Raw genomic sequence first — 23,659 nt, 5'->3', positions numbered from 1 at the left:
TTCTTCATCAGCTTCATCAGCTTATTACTGCATTTGCAATTGCTGCAGTACCACCAGCAAGTGAACCAATAGTAACTAATTATGGTAATTCACCAATAGTGATGGGAAAAACCCGCCTTCACATTTTGTTAATCTTAAAACTTCTTCCTTTTTTGTTAGATATGCAATAATTTTTTTCATAACTGGAATCGCTAATGTAATAAGTTAATTTCCATCAGTTTTTAATCTCTCTTTCATTTTTGTGCATCAGTTTAAAAAATTGATGAATATTATGTAACTGTTCATTATTTAATTTAAATTTATTTCATTTTTCTTTACTTTTACCACTTGGTAGCAAAGTATAATCAATAGTAGAGTTATTTATTGATACAGATAAAAAATTGATGAGCTTAAATGTTTTACAATCCCCAACCATTTTCATAAACATCTACACTGATTCCAAATTTTCTTTTGCCCTACATTATTCTTCTAAGTGCAATTGCAGCTACTTTTTCTCCTAATAAAGCATCGCTTGCATGCATTCCCTCTTTTTCAGATAATTAAAGGTTTTTATCTGCTTTGTGTCTCTTTCTAAATCGTTATTATCTCTAAAGGCAATATCATGATTTTTACAAGCTTCATGTAATAGCTTCAATCCTTAGTCTCCTCCAGGTGATCTTTCATCTAATTTGCTCTCTAGACCACAAAATCTGTAGCCAGGAAGGTACATTTCAAATGGAAGTTTGTTAATTAATGTATTTACTAATCCTTTAATGTATTCTTCACTTTTCTAAAATGTGTGAGGAAGATTACTCAAAGATCTAACTAAACATCAAATTTCTATAGGACTATTGGTAGTAAAGCCATCGAAATTACTAGTTAATGTCTCTGTTATTCCAACTTCTTCTTTATGATAATTTTTATTTTGAGGTAATTACTGTTAATTTATCGAGTAAATTTTTTAATGTCCTCTATAGAAAGATATTTGAGAGATTTTTCCATATAGTTCATTACTAGGCCTTTACCCTTTTCTCAGGTGAATTTATTTCTGAAAAGTTTGAGTAATCTATTATTCGTTTCTTATGTTTTGGAAATAATGATCAACAGTTTTTTGTCTAATATTTATATTCGTTACCTCTACTTGAATTTATTTTATTTGGATTAGTCTTGGAATATAACACACCTGAATGGTATAGTGTATCTGTATAATAAGCTAAATCAAATTTTTTATCTACATCATCCACAGTAACCTATTTTTGAATTAAAATAATCATTAGTCCAACTCTTCCTTTCTATAGCTTTCCCTATCTCCATTGAATTCAACTGGTGAAATACCAAGATATTTAGATATACCTTTAGGTCTTAATCCTAAAACTTTATTTCACTATGACTTGTATACTATAAAATTCTATCACAAATATTTATTTTTTGACATCACTACCAATTATTTTTTAACACTGATTTCTTTTTTCTATTTTTAGTCTGTTCTTCACACTTATCCAATATTTCTGATTCTGCTTATGTATGATTACATTGAGGAGTTTTATAAGAATTAATTTCTGGTATGCCTCTAAAATCTTCTGTATAATGATGATGGGGAATTATTTGTTTTTCAACTTCTCTTTTTTCTTCAGTAGCTTTTAACACATTCTCACCTAATCCTTCGATTCCTTGTTTTAATTTTTCAATAGCATCGATAACTGGTTGTGCTTCTTTCTTTACTTTTCTTATTCTGTTCTTGGCTATATTTTTACAAAGCTTAAATTCTTCTTTCATTTGTGCAGCTTTATTTCGTTTATCTTTTTTAACATTTTCTGATGTGTATTTTGCAAATATTTATTATGTATGCAAAAAAAAAAGAGTTAAACATTTTTACCATCTGACATTTATGTTTAACTTGTTTAATATTTTGTTAGCCATTTCGGTTTTATGAAATTCTGTATTGTATTTGTGAACATAATACCATTTGGTTTTCTAGTCATGTCTGTCATAAAAAATCCAAATTTAACATCCCAAAATTTACTAAAGATTTCTTTAAATAATCAAATTTTTTATTACCTTCAACAAACTGGTGATAAATATAATTTAAATTTGTCTCATGTTGTCTGAAAATATTTCAAAAATTAAGTTTTCTCTAGTTAATTGTTTTTATATTTTTGTGTAAGTTTGAGCTAAATAAAAACAATCTATTTCTGTACGTCTTCCTGTAGTAACATGTTCTTTAACTATATCTTGATTTTCAAGAATGACATCATCAAATACTACTACTGAACTATCTAAAGATTGTCTAATAGGATAATTTCATCATTATCTTCAATAAAAGTAGCAGTTTTTTCCTTATGCTTATCTACTATTTTTTCCATCTGTTCATAAATTCTAAGTATTTTGGTTGATCTAAAGTTTTGAAAAATATACAAACGATTAATTTTATTCCAGTTTAAACATACTGCAGGAAGAATTTAATTTTCAAATATTTATATATTTTTCCATAATCACTTGATCCAATTATTTCACATCAAATAGAAATTGTTAAAAGTTTAACCTCTTTATTTTTTGATTTCTTTCCTGGAATTCTAAGTTTTGTTCCAAATCTGTCATTTATTTAAATACATTTTAGTAGTATAAATAGCTCGTCTATTTTAGGTGTTGTTATCATGTGTTCTTTAAAAAAAGACTAACTATAAACAAGAGAATCTTATAAAAATGCCATATTACTTGTTTCTTACACAACTCTTTTAACTCCAAATATTATAATTAAAAATAATAAATTATATTCCAATGGAGAAACGATAAAAATTCCTGTAGGTTAGTATAGTTTCAATTTTGAAAAAGTTAGTCATTCGAAAAATCCAAATATTCACATTAAAGCTCATGAAATTTTAAACAGAATTGCTTTTGAAAGTGACATTAAGTTGTATATGAATATAAAAGAAAATAATATTGCAAATGTGCGAAGATTTAATGATCAAATTATTGGAACCAGTAAAAAGACTGTTGGTAAAGATGTTCCTAAAATTATTTCATTCAAATTAATAAATATTAATTTTAATCTAGCTGATGGAATGTTTGTTAAACATACTGATCAGTTACATAGAGAAACTAATATTATTGCTTTATTTCAACCAAATACTGAAATTGGAAGACCAATAATTTATGAAACTCAATATCCTGTAGATATTCCTATTATTGATACTATTCAAGATTTATAAATTACTGTAACCAATGAATATGACAATCTGATAGAGTTTAATGGTGCTTGTCTAACAATTGTTTTAAAAATGTCTTAATAAATTTTTTCCTTAATAAACCATGAACAAAATAGAGAGATATGAGTTCCACTCAATCTTGTGAATGGGAAAGGTAAAAGTAATTAGATGCACCCAACCAAAATACAGAAATTAAAATAAATATTAGTGATGGATGCCTTCATCTGGATCATGTACTATTATACATGACCCGTAGAATTGTTATAGCTAATCATGATGGATGAGACTCACACTATCTAACATATGGTGGGAAATACAATAAAAAAATTGATCAATAATTATGTGGCAAAACTGTTTCTTTCGTAACCTTAAAGAAACGAAATAATGTTTCATCAAGATTCGAACAGCCTTTAATATCATTAATTGCTATGTCATATTTAACTTCATATCTTAATGATAAAATAAGCTTGGAAGCTAGAACAATGAGACAATATTCTGCAAAATCCGAAAATTCCAGTACCTTTTTATGAATTACAAACAGTAGAAGTAGTAGGATTGAGTGGTAAGAAAAATTTTGAACTTGGTATCACAAATTACTATAACTCTGCAGAATTAGCCATGCCATAATTCGTGTTTGTTACATTTCAGACAAATCATAAAAATAATCAGTTACTTGAGTTTTCATTATTCGACCATGTTAATCCTCAGGAACGAAATTTTCTCTCAGGAGATGTGGAATATTAATCCTCTAAGTAGTTTTCTCAAAGCATACAATGCATTTCTCGTTTTTAAACAAGTTACATTACACAGATAAGATACTGACATAACTCCTCACAATTTCATTTCAAATTATCTGATCTATGTGGATAACATAACTCACACAAAGAATATTACAACTTCACAGAAATCGACCATGAAACGTTGTGCAGCTTTTAATGAAAATATTCCTGCAGATACATTAGCATATGTAACAATGTATGGTAAGAAAAATTTAACTTATGATGCACAGCACAAAATACTTACTGAAAATTTTTAATTATATAAATGAACTAAAACCTGGAAAAAGTTATAGAAGTCCAAACTTCATGTTTGCAATTCCTTCTGAAGTATTTTCAGAAAGAAATAAAGAGGACATAAAACTGAAAAAATGTAGAATGTCAATTAGAATATGTTAGCAAATTCGTTTAATATTTTCATAATATCGATGTTTGTTGCCCCATGCAACTATACAAAACAGCATAGGTCTTGCCTGTGTAAGCCTTCTCAGGCACCTGACAGCTCTGATGGTTTACAACTTGTATTTATCCAGCAGCTTGTGTGTTCTAGGTAAAATAATACTGACCTAGCGCAACACTTTCGTCAGTGCTGCCATCAGAGAAAATGAGATAGCTCCACACACGCTCATTGTACTCTGCTTCGTCTTGTGTACACATCCTCTCATGCCGTTAACTAAGTAGTTCATAACTTCCTCAGAGATGGCGCTAAGGCAATCACACTCTAAAAAAGTATGCGAATATGCTTCGATTTTAACATATAATATTCTTTTTAAATCTTATTAAGAGTGTTGTAAGGAAACACTATATGTTATTTAAATTTCAAATCTTTGAATAAAATATGAAAATTTGGGAAAAATAATTTACATCCGAAATTAACATATCAAAATAGCATTTTTAGAATGTACTTTGTCACTCGAATATTACCTGTAGATACAAACTGCTACCAAAAACATTTGCTCCCAAAATGCCCCAGGCAGGGAGTGGGCTGGCGACCCAAGAAATATGGATCATTGATCATCAAGTCACGCTGTTCGAGCTCTGCCCCATCATTTAAAGACAACTGGACCAGATGCAAAGTAGGACAGCTACCCAAACTTTGAAAAAAAAACAGAAGTTGGAAAGAAGTACAGAGAAAACGTCAGTCAAAAGACCACCAGGTTTACTGAATCTGGCACCAAAAGTTTTTTGACTTTTTATTTAAATTAGTTTTAACTGCCCAATTAAATTATAAAATACACTGAACTGGAGAGCCAATGAAATTGAAAAATGAGTTATTTAGGTGAGATTGTATTAATTTTTTATGTTCATCCTTTATAAACAGATATTAAAGTTATTTTCATCTTTCTCGTGGAAAAATAATTATTTTACAATAAATGAATGTAATAAGCAAATGTATTAATTTTTCTTAACTTTTCTAAGGAATTTGTGTTAAAATAGGTTTTTAAATATAAGTAAGTGACTGTAGACCAAGAATTGTGGGTATAGTAGAAACATTACATAGATTCTAGGAAACTTGGGTCGGTCATGGCATGAGTCAGGACTGAGCCAGGTGAGCTAGTATCTACTTGCAGAACTAACACTCCTGAAAGAAAGGATATTGCGGAGACATAGCTTAGCCACAGCCTGGGGGATGTTTCTAGAACGAAATTTTCACTCTACAGCGGAGTGTGCGCTGATATGAAACTTCCTAGCAAATTAAAACTGTGTGCCGGACCGAGACTCGAACTCGGGACCTTTGCCTTTCGCATACAAGTGCTCTACCAACTGAGCCACCCAAGCACGACTCGCGCCCCGTCCTCACAGCTTTACTTCTGCCAGTACCTCATCTCCTACCTTCCAAATTTTACAGAAGCTCTCCTGCAAATCTTGCAGAACTAGCGCTCCTGAAAGAAAGGATATTGCGGAGACATAGCTTAGCCACAGCTAGCATCCCCCGGGCTGTGGCTAAGCTATGTCTCCACAATATCCTTTCTTTCAGGAGTGCTAGTTCTGCAAGGTTCGCAGGAGAGCTTCTGTAAAGTTTGGAAGGTAGGAGACGAGGTACTGGCAGAAGTAAAGCTGTGATGACGGCTTGAGAGTCGTGCTTGGGTAGCTCAGTTGGTAAAGCATTTGCCCGCGAAAGGCAAAGGTCCTGAGTTCGAGTCTCGTCCGGCACACAGTTTTAATCTGCCAGGAAGTTTCAAGATATAGATTATTTGGAAAGGCAAAAAGGTTGAAGGAATTTAATATTAAGACTACATTTGCAATATTAATTATTCTATGTTGTTTCTCAAAAACCTCTTAGACACACAGTGCATCCTTCAGCTCTTTCTTGCACGTGTGTGAATTGTCTAATCTGTTTCCATTGTTTTCTGTTGTTTGAAATACATTCATTTCAGCCTATTTCATCACTCATAATTCTCATAGTGGCCTCTTCTCCTTGCCTGCTACTTACATTTCTGTTTCATCACATAGCCCTCCATGTGTGGTGATAGATCTTAGCAAATCGAACACAATAAAATCTCCTTCACATACATCAATAACTTGCTGGCAGTGAAGTCGATCTACTTCCCTAATCCTAAATGGGCTGTAGTTTAATTTCTTTGATCTCTGTTCACAAGCCGTTCACTGACTGCTAACATTACTATTTCCTTATTTTTATTCGATATCAGCAGTTACAAATTGCTTGGATTATTGATTACTACATTTTGTTATTTCATTTTTTAACTCTCCTTCAGCCAGTTCCTTCTTCTTCTTCTTCTTCTTCTTCTTGCGTTACAGCCTCTGTAGGTCCACGGGTAAACCCTTCGTAGACTGCATTTCCTCTTCTTCTCCGAGAACCTCTTCATTCATTCTCTTCTTTTCTCCTGCTCGTCTTCCGAGATCTTCAGTGCCTTTTTCTCCTATCGACTGCACTAGTGACACTTTAATATTTTCCTGTATTCTTCTCTGTTGTTGATTTCCAGCATGTTGATCGATGTATATTTGTTCCTCCAATTTTCCTTTCCTTCGACCTTGATCCCCAATTCCAACCAGTCCTTCCAAAGTTCAACAACCCATTTGGTTCCTGTCTTTCCTCTTGTCCTCCCTGTTGTTTCCACCATTGTCTTCGTCATTCTGTCCATAATCATTCTAACTACATGTCCAGCAAACCTTGCTCTTTTCAGTCTGCTTTCCCCAGATATCGTTCTTGTGTTCAGGTACGATTCTTCCCTAGGTATTCGCATCCATCTCTCACCACCTCTTTTGGGAACTAGTATTTTTCTCAGCTTTTTTCTCTCTTCTTTCTCTTGTTTTTATGCTGCATTTCTTCGTAGTGTCATCGTCTCAGGAGCATATAATAATGCATTCCTCACCATTGCCTTGTAGTGGGTTATCTTTGCCTCTATGGATATATTCTTTTTATTGTATATCTGTCTCGTCATACAGAAGGCTGGCCTAATCTTCTTTATCCTCTCCGTTTCCCTCCTTGTTCCTGTTTCTTCCTGTTTTTTTAAATTCTCACAGGTATTTAAATTTGTCCACCATTTTCACAATGCCTTCCGGTGTTTCCCAGCCTTTAGTGGTATTTAATGTCTTTGTCTTGTTATAGGCGATCCACAGTCCCATCTTTCTGGCTACATTACTTAAGTTGACGAGTTGTGTCTTTGCGTCTTCTTCCATCTCACTTACTACTGATATGTCGTCTGCAAAGGCCAGGCAGTCCACTTGAGCCCTGTTGTCCTTTTTGTCCCCGAAATGGGTCTTTGGTATTCCCATTTCCTCGTTTATTGCTCTCCACTGCCTGATCACTTCGTCCCGTGCTATATTGAACAACAATGGTGACAATCCATCTCCCTGTTTAGCACCAGTCTTGATCTCAAATTCTTCTGACACTGCTCCTCTGAATCTCACCCTTGCTTTTGTGTCTGTCAGAATTTCTTTTATGAGTTCTTGTGTAGTTCCATCAAGTCATCTGTTCTTCAGGATCCTAACAAGAGTCCGTCTGTAGATGGAATCATATGCCTTTGTGAAGTCCACGAAGGTTATTACTGTCAGTTTGTTTTTTAATTCCCTAAGTTCTATCAGTCGCTTCAGGATAAATATATGTTCTATACAACGTCTTCTTTGTTCTCCAGATTTGGTGGATTATGTTGGTCGTGTTGTCTATTGCTTTGTTGTCTCCCCACTTTATCATCTCAGTTACTATACCACCTTTTCCAGTTGCCTTATTATTTTTTAGATCGCTTATGGAATGTGCCACTTCATCCCTGGTTGGAGGACGTGGCTCTCTCTCTACTGTGTCAGTCCCCAGTTCCAGTTCGTCTTCAGGTGGTTCACAGTTCAGCAGATCGTGAAAGTACTTTGAAAAAATCCGACAGTTCTCCTTCGCACTAACAGCCATCTCCCCTTTCTTATCTCTTATAAACAGTCCTCTATCCTTGTATCCAATCAGACTCTTTTTGAATTTCCTGAAAAAGTATCTGCTATTGTTTTTCCTGAAGTTGGTCTCAATCTCGTCCAGTTCTTGCTTCTTCTTCTATTTTCTCGTCCATCTTATTGTTCAGGCCGCTTTCTTTCTTGCTCCTGAGAAAACCTCCCATTTTTCCGGGTTCTTCTTGCTGCTCCCGTCTCTCCAGGCTTTCCTGCGAATCTCTACCGCTTCCTCACATTCTTTGTTCCACCACCAGTGCTTCCGTTTCTTTTCTTCTTTTCCCCATAGTTCAGCCTGTTTCGCCATATTTCGCTTCATATCGTCCCATTCACTGAATGATTCAATTCCTTCCTCACATCTGGATCGATTATGTCTTAATTTGTCTCCGTCTACCTCTATGTTTTCTGTTCTTCTATTCGTCTGTGGCAGTCTGTCCCTGTTTAGAATCCAAAGGCACTTAACTTCTGTAAGATAGTGATCCGATTCTATTCTTGTGTTCTTGCTGACCTTTTTGTTCATGTTCTCTTTAGCGTTTGTCCAGCTGATTGCTATGTGGTCAATGTGGAATTCCCCAAGGCGGGTGCATGGATTTGCCCAAGTTCCTTTTCTTACACGGTTTGGCCCTGAAGTGTGTTGTCATCAGTCTCATTTTGTCTTCTCGACACAGTTCAATTAGTCTTTCTCCATTTTTATTTGTCCGCTGGTGTGCAGGGTATTCGCCCAATATTCCTTTATGTTGCTTCTCTCTTCCAAGCTGTGCATTATAATCTCCTACGAGTATCTTTAGATGTCTATATGGTATGTTTTTCAGTGTATCATCTAGTTCCTCCCAGAAACTGTCTGACTTTCTCGTCTTTCCGGTTCTTGTCATTTGTAGGTGCATGTCCATTTATTATTGCATACTTTTTGTTCCCTGCTCAAAATGTCAGTGTTGATATCCTTTCTGACGTGCTCTTCATTTCAGTTATGCCATCCTCCTATCTCCTATCTACTATGAACCCCATACCAAAGCATCTAGGTGCATGTCTTTCTTTTCCCACTCTAACACCTGGTTTCCCTTTCAGAAATATGAAGCCTTCTGACTCCACTGTATCTTCGTCAGTATATCTTGTTTCTTGCATCGCTAATATTCCAATGCTTGTCTCTTTCATCTCACCTATTACCTTTTTAAGTCTACCAGTCTTAATCATTGTCTGTACATTTATGGTTCCAATTCTGAAAGTCTTTTTAGTTTTAATCTTCTTTGAGGGTCTTGGAAGATCCGACTCTTCCCTTATGCACTTTTTGGCAGGTCCCCCAGAATCCGGATGCCTGCTTGCGTCGACCTTAGTCAGTTCCTTATTGTTGTAGTGTAATACCTTTACTTCTTTTGGAATGATCTTTCTCATGTCTTTGACCAGCAGTTGCAGTCTATGACTAAACATTTTTAACACTCCCATTCATGATCTGTCCATCCTACTATGTGCTTGCTCAAAACTGCATTAGGCTGTTTGTGCACGTCATTCGTGTTATTGTTCGAACGGGATTGTTGCCTGTCCTCCAGTTAGGGTCTTTATGGTACTGAGATTGGTTGAGGTTAAATATATATTGCTGCTATGGTTGGTAGAGGAAACCGGCGCACTGGTTTGTTCGCTATGCTCTGTCAGTTCGGCTTCTTAAAGATAAATATATACCAGCAGGAAAACATTACTGTTAGAGCACAAAAAGCGGATATATTTCCCCTAAAAAGACTGACAGAAAAGCGTGAAAACAGCTGTCTCAGTCGTCATTCCGCCTTTCACAGTAAAAATTTTGGCGTGTGATCAAAAAAGATGTCTTTTAAGACAGAATAATCTAAATCCATTTACCCAGTGTCTCATTGTAGTCAGGCATTAGTAGCCGACCGAGACAGACGCAACAACAGGGAAGTAACCTCTTTTGTGACATTTACGAGTTCCTAACCAGGATCGAATTTTATTGTATCATCTGTGTGCTTTAATAGTTTAGTTTCTTCAGTTTCTGCGTGTAAATTTAATATCTAACAGCGACAGTTATCGCGTTTTCGTTTGCATCGGAAGGTAAACCTATTTTGTGACATATTACAAGTTCTTAATAAGGGGCGAGTGCTTCGGCAGTTAGGTTTTTGAATATCTGCGTATTATTAGACACAGTTCATGCGGTTTCGTCAGAGTCCACAGCAGAGTTGCGCAGCACGTGCCGATAGTCCGTTTATCTGCATAGTTTAGTTTTCCACGGTCTCTAGTATGCACAGGGACTGCGATTGTTGTGTGAGGATGCGAGCCTTGTCGGTGACACTTTGCTCTCAATTTCAGGCTGTGATGGCTTCGGTTACACAGCTTGAGGCTGCAGTGGATAGGCACCACTGTTGTTGGACTGCCGTGAGGATTCAACGGCCGTCCGGCACGTCCGAGTCCTCTGATCGGTCCTCACCGGAAGCCAATACAATTACTGCTCGCACTAAGGCTGATCCCTCACCTGTGGTAGAGTGGGAGGTCGCCCAGGGGCGCAGCAGGCGGCGAAAGACTTCCCAGGCGGCCGCACGTAAGGCCTTTGCGGTTTCTCTGACAAACAGGTTCCAGCTGTCTGTAGCTGATAATATCGTTGAGCCAGATGCTGTCGCCTGTCCTGTTTCAGAGGAAACCACTCAGCCTGCAAGATCCGGGAAATCGCAAGGGTGGGATTACTGGCAGTTGGGAGCTCCAATGTTAGATGCGTTTTGGGGCCCCTTAAGGACTTTGCTGACGGGATGGGAAAGAAAACCAACGTGTGCATACCGGGTGGAGACATTTCAGATGTGGAAAGGGTCCTCCAGGATGCCATGAAGAGCACAGGGCGCAGTCAGCTGCAGGTGGTTGCTCACGTCGGTACCAATGATGTCTGTCACTTTGGATCAGAAGAGATTCTCTGTGGTTGCGAACGGACCGAAGTGGTAAAGGCTGCCAGTCTTGCTTACAAGATGAAAGCAGAGCTGACCTTTTGCAGCATAGTCGACAGGACTGATTGCGGACCTCTGGTACAGAGCCGAGTGGAGAGTCTGAATCAGAGGCTCACGGTTGTGCGATCTACAGGCTGCAGATTCCTCGACTTGCGCCAAACGGTGGTTAGGTTTCAGGTTCCGCTGAATAGGTCTGGTGCTCACTATACGCAGGAGGCGGCCACACGGGTACCAGGGGCTGTGTGGCGTGGACTGGGCGGCTTTTCAGGTTAGAGGGTCTCGGGAAAATCTCTGGAAAACACTAGAATGGCTTCAGTCGCAAAGTGTGCAGGCTGAGCACAGGAAGAACGTAGTTACAGGAACCATTAGTATAACAGTTGTAAATTGTCGTAGCTGTGTAGGGAAAGTATCAGAGCTCCAAGCGCTAATAGAAAGCACTGATGCTCAAATCGTTATAGGCACTGAAAACTGGCTAAAGCCGGATATAACCTCAGCCGAAATTTTTGCGACGAATCTAACGGCGTTCCGAAAGGATAGGCTAAATACGGTTGGCGGTGTCGTGCTTGTTGACGTGAGAAGTAGTTTAATATGTCACGAAATTGAATTAGATACTTCCTATGAGTTAGTATGAGCAGAGATCATTGTTGGCAACCGGAATAAAATAATTGGATCCTTTTACCGACCTCCCAATTCAGATGATACAGTTGCTGAAAAGTTTAAAGAAAACTAGAGTCTGATTTTAAACACGAACCCAACTCATACGATAACATTTGGTGGCGACTTTAATTTACCTTCGATATGTTGGAGGAAATACATGAGTAATTCCGGAGATACGCATAAAATATCATCCGAAATTGTGCTTAACGCATTCTCTGAAAATTATTTCGAGCAGTTGGCTCATGAGCCCACGCGAATAGTAAACGGTTGTGAAGACACACTTGTTCTCTTAGCAGAAAATAATCCTGAGTAAATACAGAGTATCAAAACCAATACAGGTATTAGTAAACGCAGGGTTGTCGTAGAAAGACTGAATTTTGTGATCTGCAAATCCTCGACAAATAAGCGAAAAATATACCTATTCAAAAAAGCAGATGAAAATTCACTTGACGCCTTGCTGAGACAATCGCCACTCATTCTAAATTAATAATGCAAGTGTAGAACAGATGTGGCTTACATTCAAAGAAATAGTATAGGTAGCAATTGAGAGATTTATATCAAATAAATTAACAAACGACGAAGCAGATCCTCCTTGGTACACAAAACGGGTCAGAACACTGTAGCAGAAACAACGAAGCAACCATGCCAAATTTAAACAGACGCAAAGTCACCAAGATTGGCGATCTTTTAGAGAAGCTCGAAATCTAGCGCAGACTTCAATCCGAGATGCTTATAATAGTTTCCACAACGAAACTTTGTCTCGAAACCTAGCAGAAAATCCAAAGAGATTCTGGTCGTATGTGAAGTATGTTAGTGGCAAGAAATAATCAGTGCCTTCTTTGCGCGATAGCAATGGAGATACTATCGAAGACAGTGCTGCCAAGACAGAGTTACGAAACACAGCCATCCGAAATGCCTCCACAAAAGAAGACGAATTAAATATTCCAGAATTCGAATCGAGAACAGCTGCCAACATGAGTAACATAGAAGTAAACATACTCCGAGTAGTTCAAAAAATGGTTCAAATGGCTCTGAGCACTATGGGACTTAACGTCTGTGGTCATTAGTCTCCTAGAACTTAGAACTACTTAAACATAACTAACCTAAGGACACCATACACATCCATGCCCGAGGCAGGATTCGAACCTGCGACCGGAGTAGTCGCGCGGTTCCGGACTGAGCGCCTGAACCGCTAGACCACCGCGGCCGGCGCTCCGAGTAGTGAAGCAACATAAATCACTTAATAAAGGCAAGTCTTCCGGTCTAGACTGTATACCAATTCGGTTCCTTTCGGAGTGTGCTGATGCATTAGCTCCATACTTAACAATCATATACAACCGTTCGATCGACGAAAGACCCGTACCCAAAGACTGAAAATTGCACTGGCCACACCAATATTCAAGAAATGTAGTAGGAGTAATCTACTAAATTACAGGCCCATATCATTAACGTAGATATGCAGCAAGATTTTAGAACATATATCGTGTTCGAACGTTACGAATTAACTCGAAGAAAATCGCCTATTGTCACACAGTCAACGTGAGTTTAGAAAACATCGTTCCTGTGAAACACAACTATCTCTTTATTCACATAAAGTGTTGAATGCTATTGACAAGGGATTTCAGATATATTCCATATTTTTGGATTTTCGGGAGGCTTTTGGCACTGTACGGCTCGTAGTGAATTTACGTGCTTATGGAATATCGTCTTAGTTATGTGCCTGGATTTGTGATTTCTTCTCAGAGAGGTAACAATTCGTAGTAATTGACGGAAAGTCATCGAGTAAAACAAAAATGATTTCTTGCGTTCCCCTAGGTAGTGTTATACGCCCTTTGCTATTCCTTATCTATACAAACGATTTGGGAGACTATCTGAGCAGCCGTCTTCGGTTGTTTGCAGATGACGCAGTCGTTTATCGACTAATAAAGTCAGTAGAAGATCAAATCCAATTGCAAAACGATTTAGAAGAAATATCTGAATGGTGTGAAGTTTGGCAGGACCCTAAATAACGAAAAGTGGGTGGTCATCCACATGAGTGTTAAAAGGAACTCATTAAACTTCGGTTACACGATAAACCAGTCTAATCTAAAAGTGGTAAATTCACCTAATCACCTAGGTATCACAATTACGAACAACTTAAATTGGAAGGAACACACAGAAAAAGTTGAGGGGAAGGCTAACCAAACAATGCATTTTATTGAAAGGACACTTAGAAAATGTAACAGACCTACTAAAGAGTGCCTATACTACGCTTGTCCGTTCTCTATTAGAATACTGCTGCGCGGTGTGGGATCCGTACCAGGTAGCACTAACGGAGTACATGGAAAAATTTCAAAGAAAGGCAGCACGTTTTGTACCATCGCGAAATATGGGAGAGAGTGTCACAGAAATGATACAGGATTTGGGCTGGAAATCATTAAAAGAAAGGTGTTTTTCATTGCGACGGAATCTTCTCACGAAATTCCAATAACCAACCTCCTCCTCCGAATGCGAAAATATTTTATTGACACCGACCTACATGGGGAGGGACGATCACCACGATAAAATAGGGGAAATCAGAGCTCGTACGGAAATATGTAGGTGTTCATTCTTTACGCGCTACATGTGATTGGAATAATAGAGATTTGTGAAGGTAGTTCGATGAACCCTCTGCCAGGCATTTAAATGTGATTTGCAGAGGATCCATGTAGAGGTAGAAGTAGAGGTAGAGGTAGTTCAACCTCCATACTCTGCATCTCCCTCTCACTGACACTGTCTCCCTCCTCTCCCATTGATTTACAGTATATCCCACTACCTCTGTCTCCTCTTTGACTTAGACTGCCCCATTTTGTCTTTCTTTCCCACTGCCATTGTCTCCACCATACCTGGGAGCTCAAGCATTGTGGCGCATCTAACTTGTTTTTACCTCTATACCCACACTGCAATACTTAGGTTCAGTATCGATTATATCCGCTTCATGTAACTTCTGTGTTTTTCTATGTGTAAAGCAGTATCTGTGTTTCTATATTCTTTTGTTCAACACATGCAGAATAACTGTTTTTATTTTGCGAAAACTTATTTGACAAGTATTAATTTGTGAATGTAAGTTACAAAACTATGTTGTTTTATAGGGGTGATACATACGTCAAAGTACTGTGTGTAGAACTGATTCATGCATAGGGAACATAGAATAAACTAAATGTAAAATGTGGACAGAAGCTGGTCTGCAAGAAAAAACTTTAGGCAGGAATGTAAAAGGTTTGGCCCAAAGTACCACAGAAAGTCTTGGTAGTCCATATAGTGAGTAACCTGCATTCAGATATTTAGCATCTTGAGTGCTAAAGGAGGCAAGCATAGCAGCAAGATTGAATTAATTATGCCTCGGATGTGGATGTGTATTGGATTTTGGATTATGACATTTATTGGTTTGTCCATAATCATAAAATTCTGGCACCAAGAAGACAACCTAGAGAGCAGTTTGACTTCAATAGCCGTGACCATATATGACAACTTCACAATAGTGCCACAGAAGATGGCTACTGTTATCACTTACACCCCAAGTAAAGTTTTGTGTTGTATTTATTTGCATGGTCCAGTAAGTTGCTTAATGTGCGATAATAAGTGATATAATTTCTACTTTGTGTTAAGAACATTGACTTAATCCTTAGTCATTTACCTGAACAGGTTCCTCTTCTTACTGATGCAGTAATTCCCTGAATCAAAGTTACTGAACTCCAGAGTCATTACTGTTTTAAAAGTATGTGTTAACTTTTGTGGTGTAATAAAATTCTCAAGTGTTTAGTTATTCTGTTGTTAAAATCCTACATGTGATCTGTAAAGTGAATAGCTGAAGTACTCAAATAGAACGAGTGCAAAGGAAAAGGCCTAATTAGAGTACTTAATTTTTTTTGTTTAGATCTTTGCTCAACACCAAAAGTAACAGAACAGAGATGTGATTATTAGGAGCAGTAACAGGCCATCTCATTTTAGGAGCCAACACAATTGTCATTTACTGTGCAGGTTTGTAACTGTTCGTTATAAGTATCAGGTTACCTTCCATTCAGAAGGCTGTTGCACGCAGTGACTGTTATATTGGCTTGTAAATAATAGATTTCAGCTATCAGTCGTCTTTTTTAATTTCTTTTATTTTATTGGCAGATCTAGATTTCAGCTAGAAACTAGCCATTCTCAATGCACTATCATTTTTGATCAAAGCATGTAATGCCTGTTGGTCGGGCTTCGTCCACAGTTCAATGAATACTCAATGAACTGTGGACGAAGCCCGACCAACAGGCATTACATGCATTGATCAAAAATGATAGTGCATTGAGAATGGCTAGTTTCTAGCTGAAATCTAGATCTGCCAATAAAATTTGAAAAGGACGACGGATAGCTGAAATGTATTATTTACAAGTCTTTATAAGTATATTTGTGTTTGTAAGTGTATCCTTAATCCATTTGATTTGAAGTGGTTGTTCTGAACCCAGTCAGCAGATAAATCAGTTACAAGTCCTCTATCAAATGTTGAGTCAATAGTTCAGTTATTCTTATAGTGATAGTTTCTATGAAGCCAGTACTCATTCTAGAGCATTTGTGTTCTTGTGAATACGACAAATTCAGGACGCCATGTTCAACATATGCCTTACATAACGCAAAGAATGTGTCCTCCAAATATAAACATTTAGTAATCATATCAGTTAGCTCTATAGTTAACTATTCTATATTACTGTATTTCAATTCTATAGCCGTAAAGCTGCTTCATGTCAAATTTAGCTATGCACCTCCTTTATTATGTGGCACTATGTGATGAACATTATCTTTCTTGCCTTGAAACAGTGTACATGAGTGAGAGGTAGTTTGTTGTCAAGACATTTTAAGCTTTTATCTGTGCTGCTCATGACTAGCAGTACTTGCTGGATTGTGCTATTGTTTCATGTCCAATTGACAAAGCAGATGTTACTCCCAAGTAAAGTGTCATACAACAGCTATATTTCCTGAGTAACAGTATCCTACTTTGCATCACGTTCCCCAAATAGGTTACAGCCGCTTTTCATTTAGAAGAGTACAGGTTTACTGTGCGAATTACACAGAATTGTTTCGACCCCACTAATACATCTACTGCTCTCTGTCAACAGGTACTCCTTCTGTTAACGAAAGTTTGTCCAATTAACTACCATTATCTCAAAATCTCGATCAAATTTTAATTATTGTAACAGGAGTAACATTACTTGGGGCTTACACATAATAACAGATAGTGTTAAAACGAGTTTAAAATTTCGGTCCAAAATACACCCTCTCCTGTACCTACGAGTCTCACTGCTTTTATCTCCAACCATATCTCTTTATCCTTTAATGCCACCGTCTCTCAGTGACCATCTATATTTCTGCTGTCTTTGGTTCCCACTGCTATTGCCTTAGCCCATCTGTCGTCTTTCATTGCCATTTTCTCACTCACCATCTCTGTCAGTCAGTCTCGCCGCAATTCTTCCTCAGTACAAAAAAGTGCGTATATTCCAAAAGTTTTGGTGAAGACGTCGGAATGAGGATTGAGGCAGCTGGTTCAAAATTTTCTGTCAGTCCTTTACAGAGAAACATAATCGCCCTTTTTGTGCTCTGACAGAAGCATTTTTCAGCTTGTCCCCATGTTTCCCTGCGCTAGCAGGCTGTGCTGCTTATATAAAACTAATTATGTTGGTCAGTCAAGGTTTGATAGTTTATGTATATACAGAGACACATTTGTTACTTTGGCATTTACAAACAATAAAGAAGTATGCATAGCATAAGATTAACACCAAATGGTTTGCTTTGCATTTTTGCAGAATATTTTGCTTACCGATCATAATCCACCGAAAACGTCCGAATTGATTTGTGGCTTAAAACAATAAAAATTTCACGTAATTTTCCTGAATTTGCAGCATTCCAATTTCACGTAATTTTTGGCTGGCATTTTAAGCTCTTTTCGAGCATGTAGGACCCATTAGTCCATTTTTTGTGACTGTAATACCACTTCGGATGTAATTCTCAGGTGCGAACGGGGCATTATACAGAGAGGGCACTTCCATGCTGGTTAGAAACGTAGTTTCTTGCCCTCATGACCCTTTAGATGACCCTAGAAACCTTTCCGTGGGTTCACTGCGTCAGTTAAAACTGCATTTGCACCTCAAACTGGATATTACGTGCATATTTCAAGTGTATATTTTACGTGCATAAGTATGGTGACTTTGAAAACATGGTTCAAATGGCTCTGACCACTATGGCACTTAACATCTGAGGTCATCAGTCCCCTACAACTTAGAACTACTTAAACCTAACTAACCTAGGGACATCACACACATCCATGCCCGAGGCAGGATTCGAACCTGCGACCGTAGCAGTAGCGCGGTTCCGGACTGAAAAGCCTAGAACCGCATGGCCACCGAGGCAGGCGGTAACTTTGAATATCTGAGTTACGGTAATGGATAACTACACTGAAAAAAAGTTTCAAAATTTCCAGAGACTACTGTATTAAGAACATAAAATATTAAATTTTTTTACTATCTGCCTTATATAGAAATTATAGAAGGGGGTACCGAAAAATCACAGCTTTTTTCGATTTTCTCAGGAACTACAAACGAACAAATGGTGCTTTTATAAGCCACTAAAAGTCCACGCTAGACCACACCTAATGCAAAATAACGAACGATTTGTTCAGTTTGCGTAGGCTGGAGGAAGTGTGCACTGTTTAAATTTCATCCTGTACTGTAGGATGATCAATCTTCTGAGGAGTATGCAAATGGTCGCTAGGCCAAACGCCATCCAAAACACCTCACTACTTATTTCTGTGATCGACAGAATCCAAGATATGAGCCTCTCAAAATCGTATTTTCGCGAGCGGCTTTTTGGAACATATTGATACCGTGCACTGTCGTACATGGACCAAATGACCGAAATGTTGTTGTAATCAAGGTAACTTAACACTTAACATCTTATTTAAGAAAACTGGTGAGTCCACATACGAGCATCTTTTCACGTATCGGCTATGTTTATAAGTTGTATACCTGTAAAGTTCTTTGGAACTTCTTGAACTATTTAGACTAACCTAATTACTACATTTAGGACATTGTAACCTCTCTGATTTACAGGAGACAATGTTTTTTTGTTTCTGTAGTACTTTGAGACATTCATATTTGTATTTTATGAACACTAATAAATTACTGCCATTCATGTACGATTCACTGCAGTGCACTCTTGTGGGTTGTTATGAATGCTTTGCTACTCGATTTGACACTTAACGTGTATAACATGATGCCCTGTGCCAGGTTTCTTATGCATGTGTATAACATGATGCTGTATCCCAGGCATCATCTGGCATCTCATCAGCCTTCTCTGAGAAGAAATCAAGTAACAACGGAGAATGTACACTTTACGTTCAATGACTGTATCTTACAGGGTTTCAGCAAAATTCTTTTGCGAAACACAATAAAAATAATGCACTGTTATCATTATAACTTCATTATTTATCCTGGCAGTTGAGGTTGATAGTCGAAATGTAGACGCAAGTGCCTGCTTGTCCTTGCCCATTAGTTGTACGAGGGTGAGTCAAATGAAAACATTAAATTTGTAATAACAAATCCGAATTTCGCGCCGTTATCCTGCAAATTGGTAAGCGTGCTAGAAACAGCCAGTAGGTGGCAGCATAGTACAGATGCACACAGTATCAGTATAAATATGGCCGCCCCACTAGCGACTTGCACCAGGGAAGAACAGCGTTCTGTCATTCGGTTTTAGCGTAGTGAAGATGTGAAACCTATCGAAATTCATTGACGAATGAAGGTTGAGTACGGTGATACATGTTTGTCGCAGCAGCAAGTATACGAGTGGAGTAGGAAGTTCGTAAATAGTGTGACTTCGGTGGAAGATGCTCCTCGTGCAGGTCAGGCACAACGAGCTGTGACTCCACAGAACATTGCAGCAGTTGAAGCCATACTGAAGGAAAACCGCCGAGTGACACTGGATGACATTGCAGCATGTTTACAGATCAGTCATGGGTCAGCACACCCTATTGTGCATGACGTGCTCCAGTTTCACAAAGTGTTTGCATGATGGGTGCCACGGCAACTGACTCCTGAAATGAGAGAACGACGTGTTGATGCTTGTGAAGAACTTCTTCGGCGCTTTGAACGAGAAGGAGATGGCTTCCTTGCAAGAATCGTTACTGGGGACGAAACCTGGGTTCACTTACACCAACCGGAAATGAAGAGAGCGAGCAAGGAATGGCGCCATTCCTCATCACCAAAACCAAAGAAGTTTCGAACAGAACCATCAGCAGGGAAAGTTATGCTGACTCTCTTTTGGGACCAAAAAGGCGTCGTTATGGAGCACTACATGCCTAGAGGGACCACTGTCACCAGTGCATCACACATAGATCTCCTAAAAAATCATCTGCGGCCTGCAATCAAATCAGAGCGACGTGGATTGCTGTCAGCAGGTGTCCTTTTGCAACATAACAATGCAAGGCCCCACACTGCCCGTACAAATTTGCAACAATCACAGACGTGCATTTTGAATGTCTTCCTCATCCACCATACTCACCAGACCTTGCCCCCAAGTGATTTCCATATGTTTGGACCACTCGAAGACGCAACGGGAGGAAAGAAGTTCACTTCTGATGAAGAGGTGCGCCACGTGGTGCATGAGTGGTTGGGCAGACTACCAAAAGAATTATTTTCTAAAGGAATTTATGCAGTTTGTAAGCACTGGAGGACTTGCATTGAGCGTGGGGAGATTATGTTGAAAAGTGATACAGATTTGTACCACTTCTGCACAATAAATAATATTTAAAAAAAATAGTTAAGGTTTTCATTTGACTCACCCTCGTATTTTTTGTAGTCTGCGGTTGCAGAGCAGTAGAAAGGCGGAATGACGTGCTGTGAGCTACACCCTCGCGTGATGACGCCAGAGGACGAGGCGAGGGAGCTGGAGGGGGACCCGCTGGACTGGGTGCCGCCAGAGGAGCTGCAGCGGTGCAGTGAGGTGGCGGCCTTCTACGACGGCACTGCGGTCCTCCTCACGGGCGCCACCGGCTTCGTCGGCAGCCTCGTACTCGAGAAGCTGCTGCGCTCCTGCCCCGGCGTCTCCGTGGTCTACGTGCTCGTCAGGGACAAGAAGGGCGTGCCGCTGCGGGAGCGACTGCGTTCTCACCTGGAGACAGTGGTAACTGTGCGGCTGTTGTCCGAAAAGCGATATACAGCACCAGAAAAGTTCATATATCCATACACCTTAACACAACTAAAAGAAGAAGAGACAATTTGCTCCATCATGGCGTAAATATGCGTATTTCATCAATAATGATGTATGGAAAGTATTCAAAAGAAAACCAAACAAGTGCGAAATTATTTGCGCGAGTTAGTTTTGAAAGTTGGCCACATTAGTACATGTTGAATGCAACGATTCTTTGAAGATGAGGTAATGTGCTTGCTTCTACATTTACCTGCCAAATTTAGATCCATGTACATAACTCTTATGCTCATTAGTGTCACGTCCAACATGGTAACACGCAAGTACCTTACTGCAGTATTCCAGTTAGGAGCAATAAGGAGTGGTTGTGCATTTTTCCACGCGAAATAACCCTGAAGAGATGGCAGTACACTGTTTGAGGAATGACATCAGATGCTATAACACTATATAACAGCAGAGTTACTCAAAAAGCTCAACATATGTCGCCAAGAATGTAAATACTAATCGTGAAAAGTGTCGTTGTATGATCATATTCATTACTATTACCATGACTTCATTCTCATGCACTGCTGTATTCACTTATTAGTAATAGGGCAAGAGTGTTTCATGCTAGTTTTCCTTACATTCATGACGTTACAATCCACGACCCTTATCTATGACATCATCATAACGTCACATATAATGCCCCCTTTCTGTTATCTCATTGTGCATCCCTCTCAGACATGCCCCAGTCTTGAAAATAGACCAATCAGAGACCTTTTAAGCATCTTAGGCCATACCACGTCGGACGTCAGAGTTTCTAGGGCAAAACACGCACATTTTACCCTTCCTAAATTGCAGCCTAGTATTTTACAAACCATAGTTGAAACTTCCTGGCAGATTAAAGCCGTGTGGCGGGCCGAGACTCGAACTCGAGGCCTTTGCCTTTCGCAGAAGAGCTTCTGTGAAGTTTGGAAGGTAGAAGACGAGGTACTGACAGAATCGAAGCTGTGAAGACGGGTCGTGAGTCGTGCTTGGTAGCTCAGATGGTAGAGCACTTGTCCGAAAGGCAAAGGTCCCGAGTTCGAGTCTCGGTCAGGCACACAGTTCTAATCTGTCAGGAAGTTTCATATCAGCGCACACTCCGCTGCAGAGTGGAAATCTCATTCCGCACCCTAGTTGTTTACCAACAATTAAAACGAAATACCCAATACCCATTTTTTTTTCTTTGTACCTTGCCCTCTATCTTTGTACCTCACTTAGTGCAAGGCATTGTGAACGCGAAACTTAAATATTTTCACTTCTGATATGTCTGTATTATTTACCAAAACACATGTGACGCTATAGCTCATATAATTTACACTTAAAGCTGCTTGGCAATAAGCATAGAGCGACCAACGTACTGCACATGGTGTAAGTCCCACGTAAGTCCCAAAATTCAATATTTCCACACCTATATTGTCTGTAGTACTGTTCTGTAACGGTTCTCAAAACATATGGTAGCTAAAATAATATGCTTCCCAAATGTCACACTGTTATTATCATGTCTTAAACGTCTCTCAACATTCATATAGAATTTGAAAATATTGGTGTGGCTTTTAGTATTTCCATGTCTAAACTGCTTGAACATTCTTATCAAGGGTCACAGTCTTATTACCTACTCTAAAATATGTAAAGATATTGACAACACTTTTGTAAGGATCAATATTTTCACATCTATATTATTTATGAAAAATACGTAAGTACATACACACAATGCTTAAGTCAATGAAATTAGCGCGTCTTAAATGTATGTATTACTGTTCCATAAATCACAGACAGGTAAAATAGTGTGTCAGCTACTGTAAGAGAAAGTTATTATGATACCTACACTAGAAGCCTAAAACATGACTATGGACTGTAAAATGACTTTTCACTATGCTGTTTCTACATGTTAAATTTTTGTATTATTGTTCTATATCTGTATAAAAATAATATGTCAGCTACAGGAAGAGCGCATTTCTTGTGTAGCTTACGGTTTATGGCTAAAACATAACTGTGGACTCCCAGATCAAGCGTCAAAATGCAGGATGTTCCTCCCATGCACTCATTTTATTAAATAAAGTCTTCCTTAATATGCAGAGATTTTTTGGGGTAAGAACATACACACATGCCTGGCACTATTTTTCTGTTTATAAACTGTTTCACGCAGCATCATATGTGAATAAGCTTAAGCAGTAGCAGATTCATTTCTGGTGTGTTGTGAAGTCATACATATTCTCACGTATTGATGTACAACATTTGTTAATACAGCAACCTCTTCTGTAGACTGTCTAGTTTGAACTGTAAGTTCCATAAATGTTATCCATAATCTACAATACTATATAAAGACCAGGACTTATTCCCAAAAGCTGTGAAGAATTCCTCACCGAATTACATCAGATATTTACACATTGGTCTAATAAACATTCAGATGGGTATAAGCTACATATTTTTTTCCATATATGAAATATATAACTGTATATATGACATATAAATAAGAAATGTTGTTTCCAAAATC

General features: G+C 38.3%; 1 protein-coding gene across 2 annotated transcripts in view; it reads left to right on the top strand.

The window, feature by feature from the left end:
• The window catches only part of LOC124711793 (fatty acyl-CoA reductase 1-like), a 229,908-nt gene that overhangs the window by 36,365 nt on the left and 169,884 nt on the right, over positions 1 to 23,659 (top strand). Inside the window, exon 2 of one of the 2 annotated variants that reach the window (XM_047242013.1) lies at positions 20,794 to 21,117. In XM_047242013.1, the coding sequence (XP_047097969.1) occupies positions 20,824 to 21,117 (294 nt within the window). In that variant the 5' untranslated portion in view covers positions 20,794 to 20,823. The remainder of the gene's footprint in view (positions 1 to 20,793; positions 21,118 to 23,659) is intronic. The other variant, XM_047242014.1, reaches the window with a different exon arrangement.

This window comes from Schistocerca piceifrons, chromosome 8 (genome assembly GCF_021461385.2).
Source record: "Schistocerca piceifrons isolate TAMUIC-IGC-003096 chromosome 8, iqSchPice1.1, whole genome shotgun sequence".
Classification (NCBI taxonomy): Eukaryota; Metazoa; Arthropoda; class Insecta; order Orthoptera; family Acrididae; genus Schistocerca; species Schistocerca piceifrons.
Note: the sequence above shows the minus strand (reverse complement) of the source record. Positions and strands in the feature narration are given on the sequence as shown.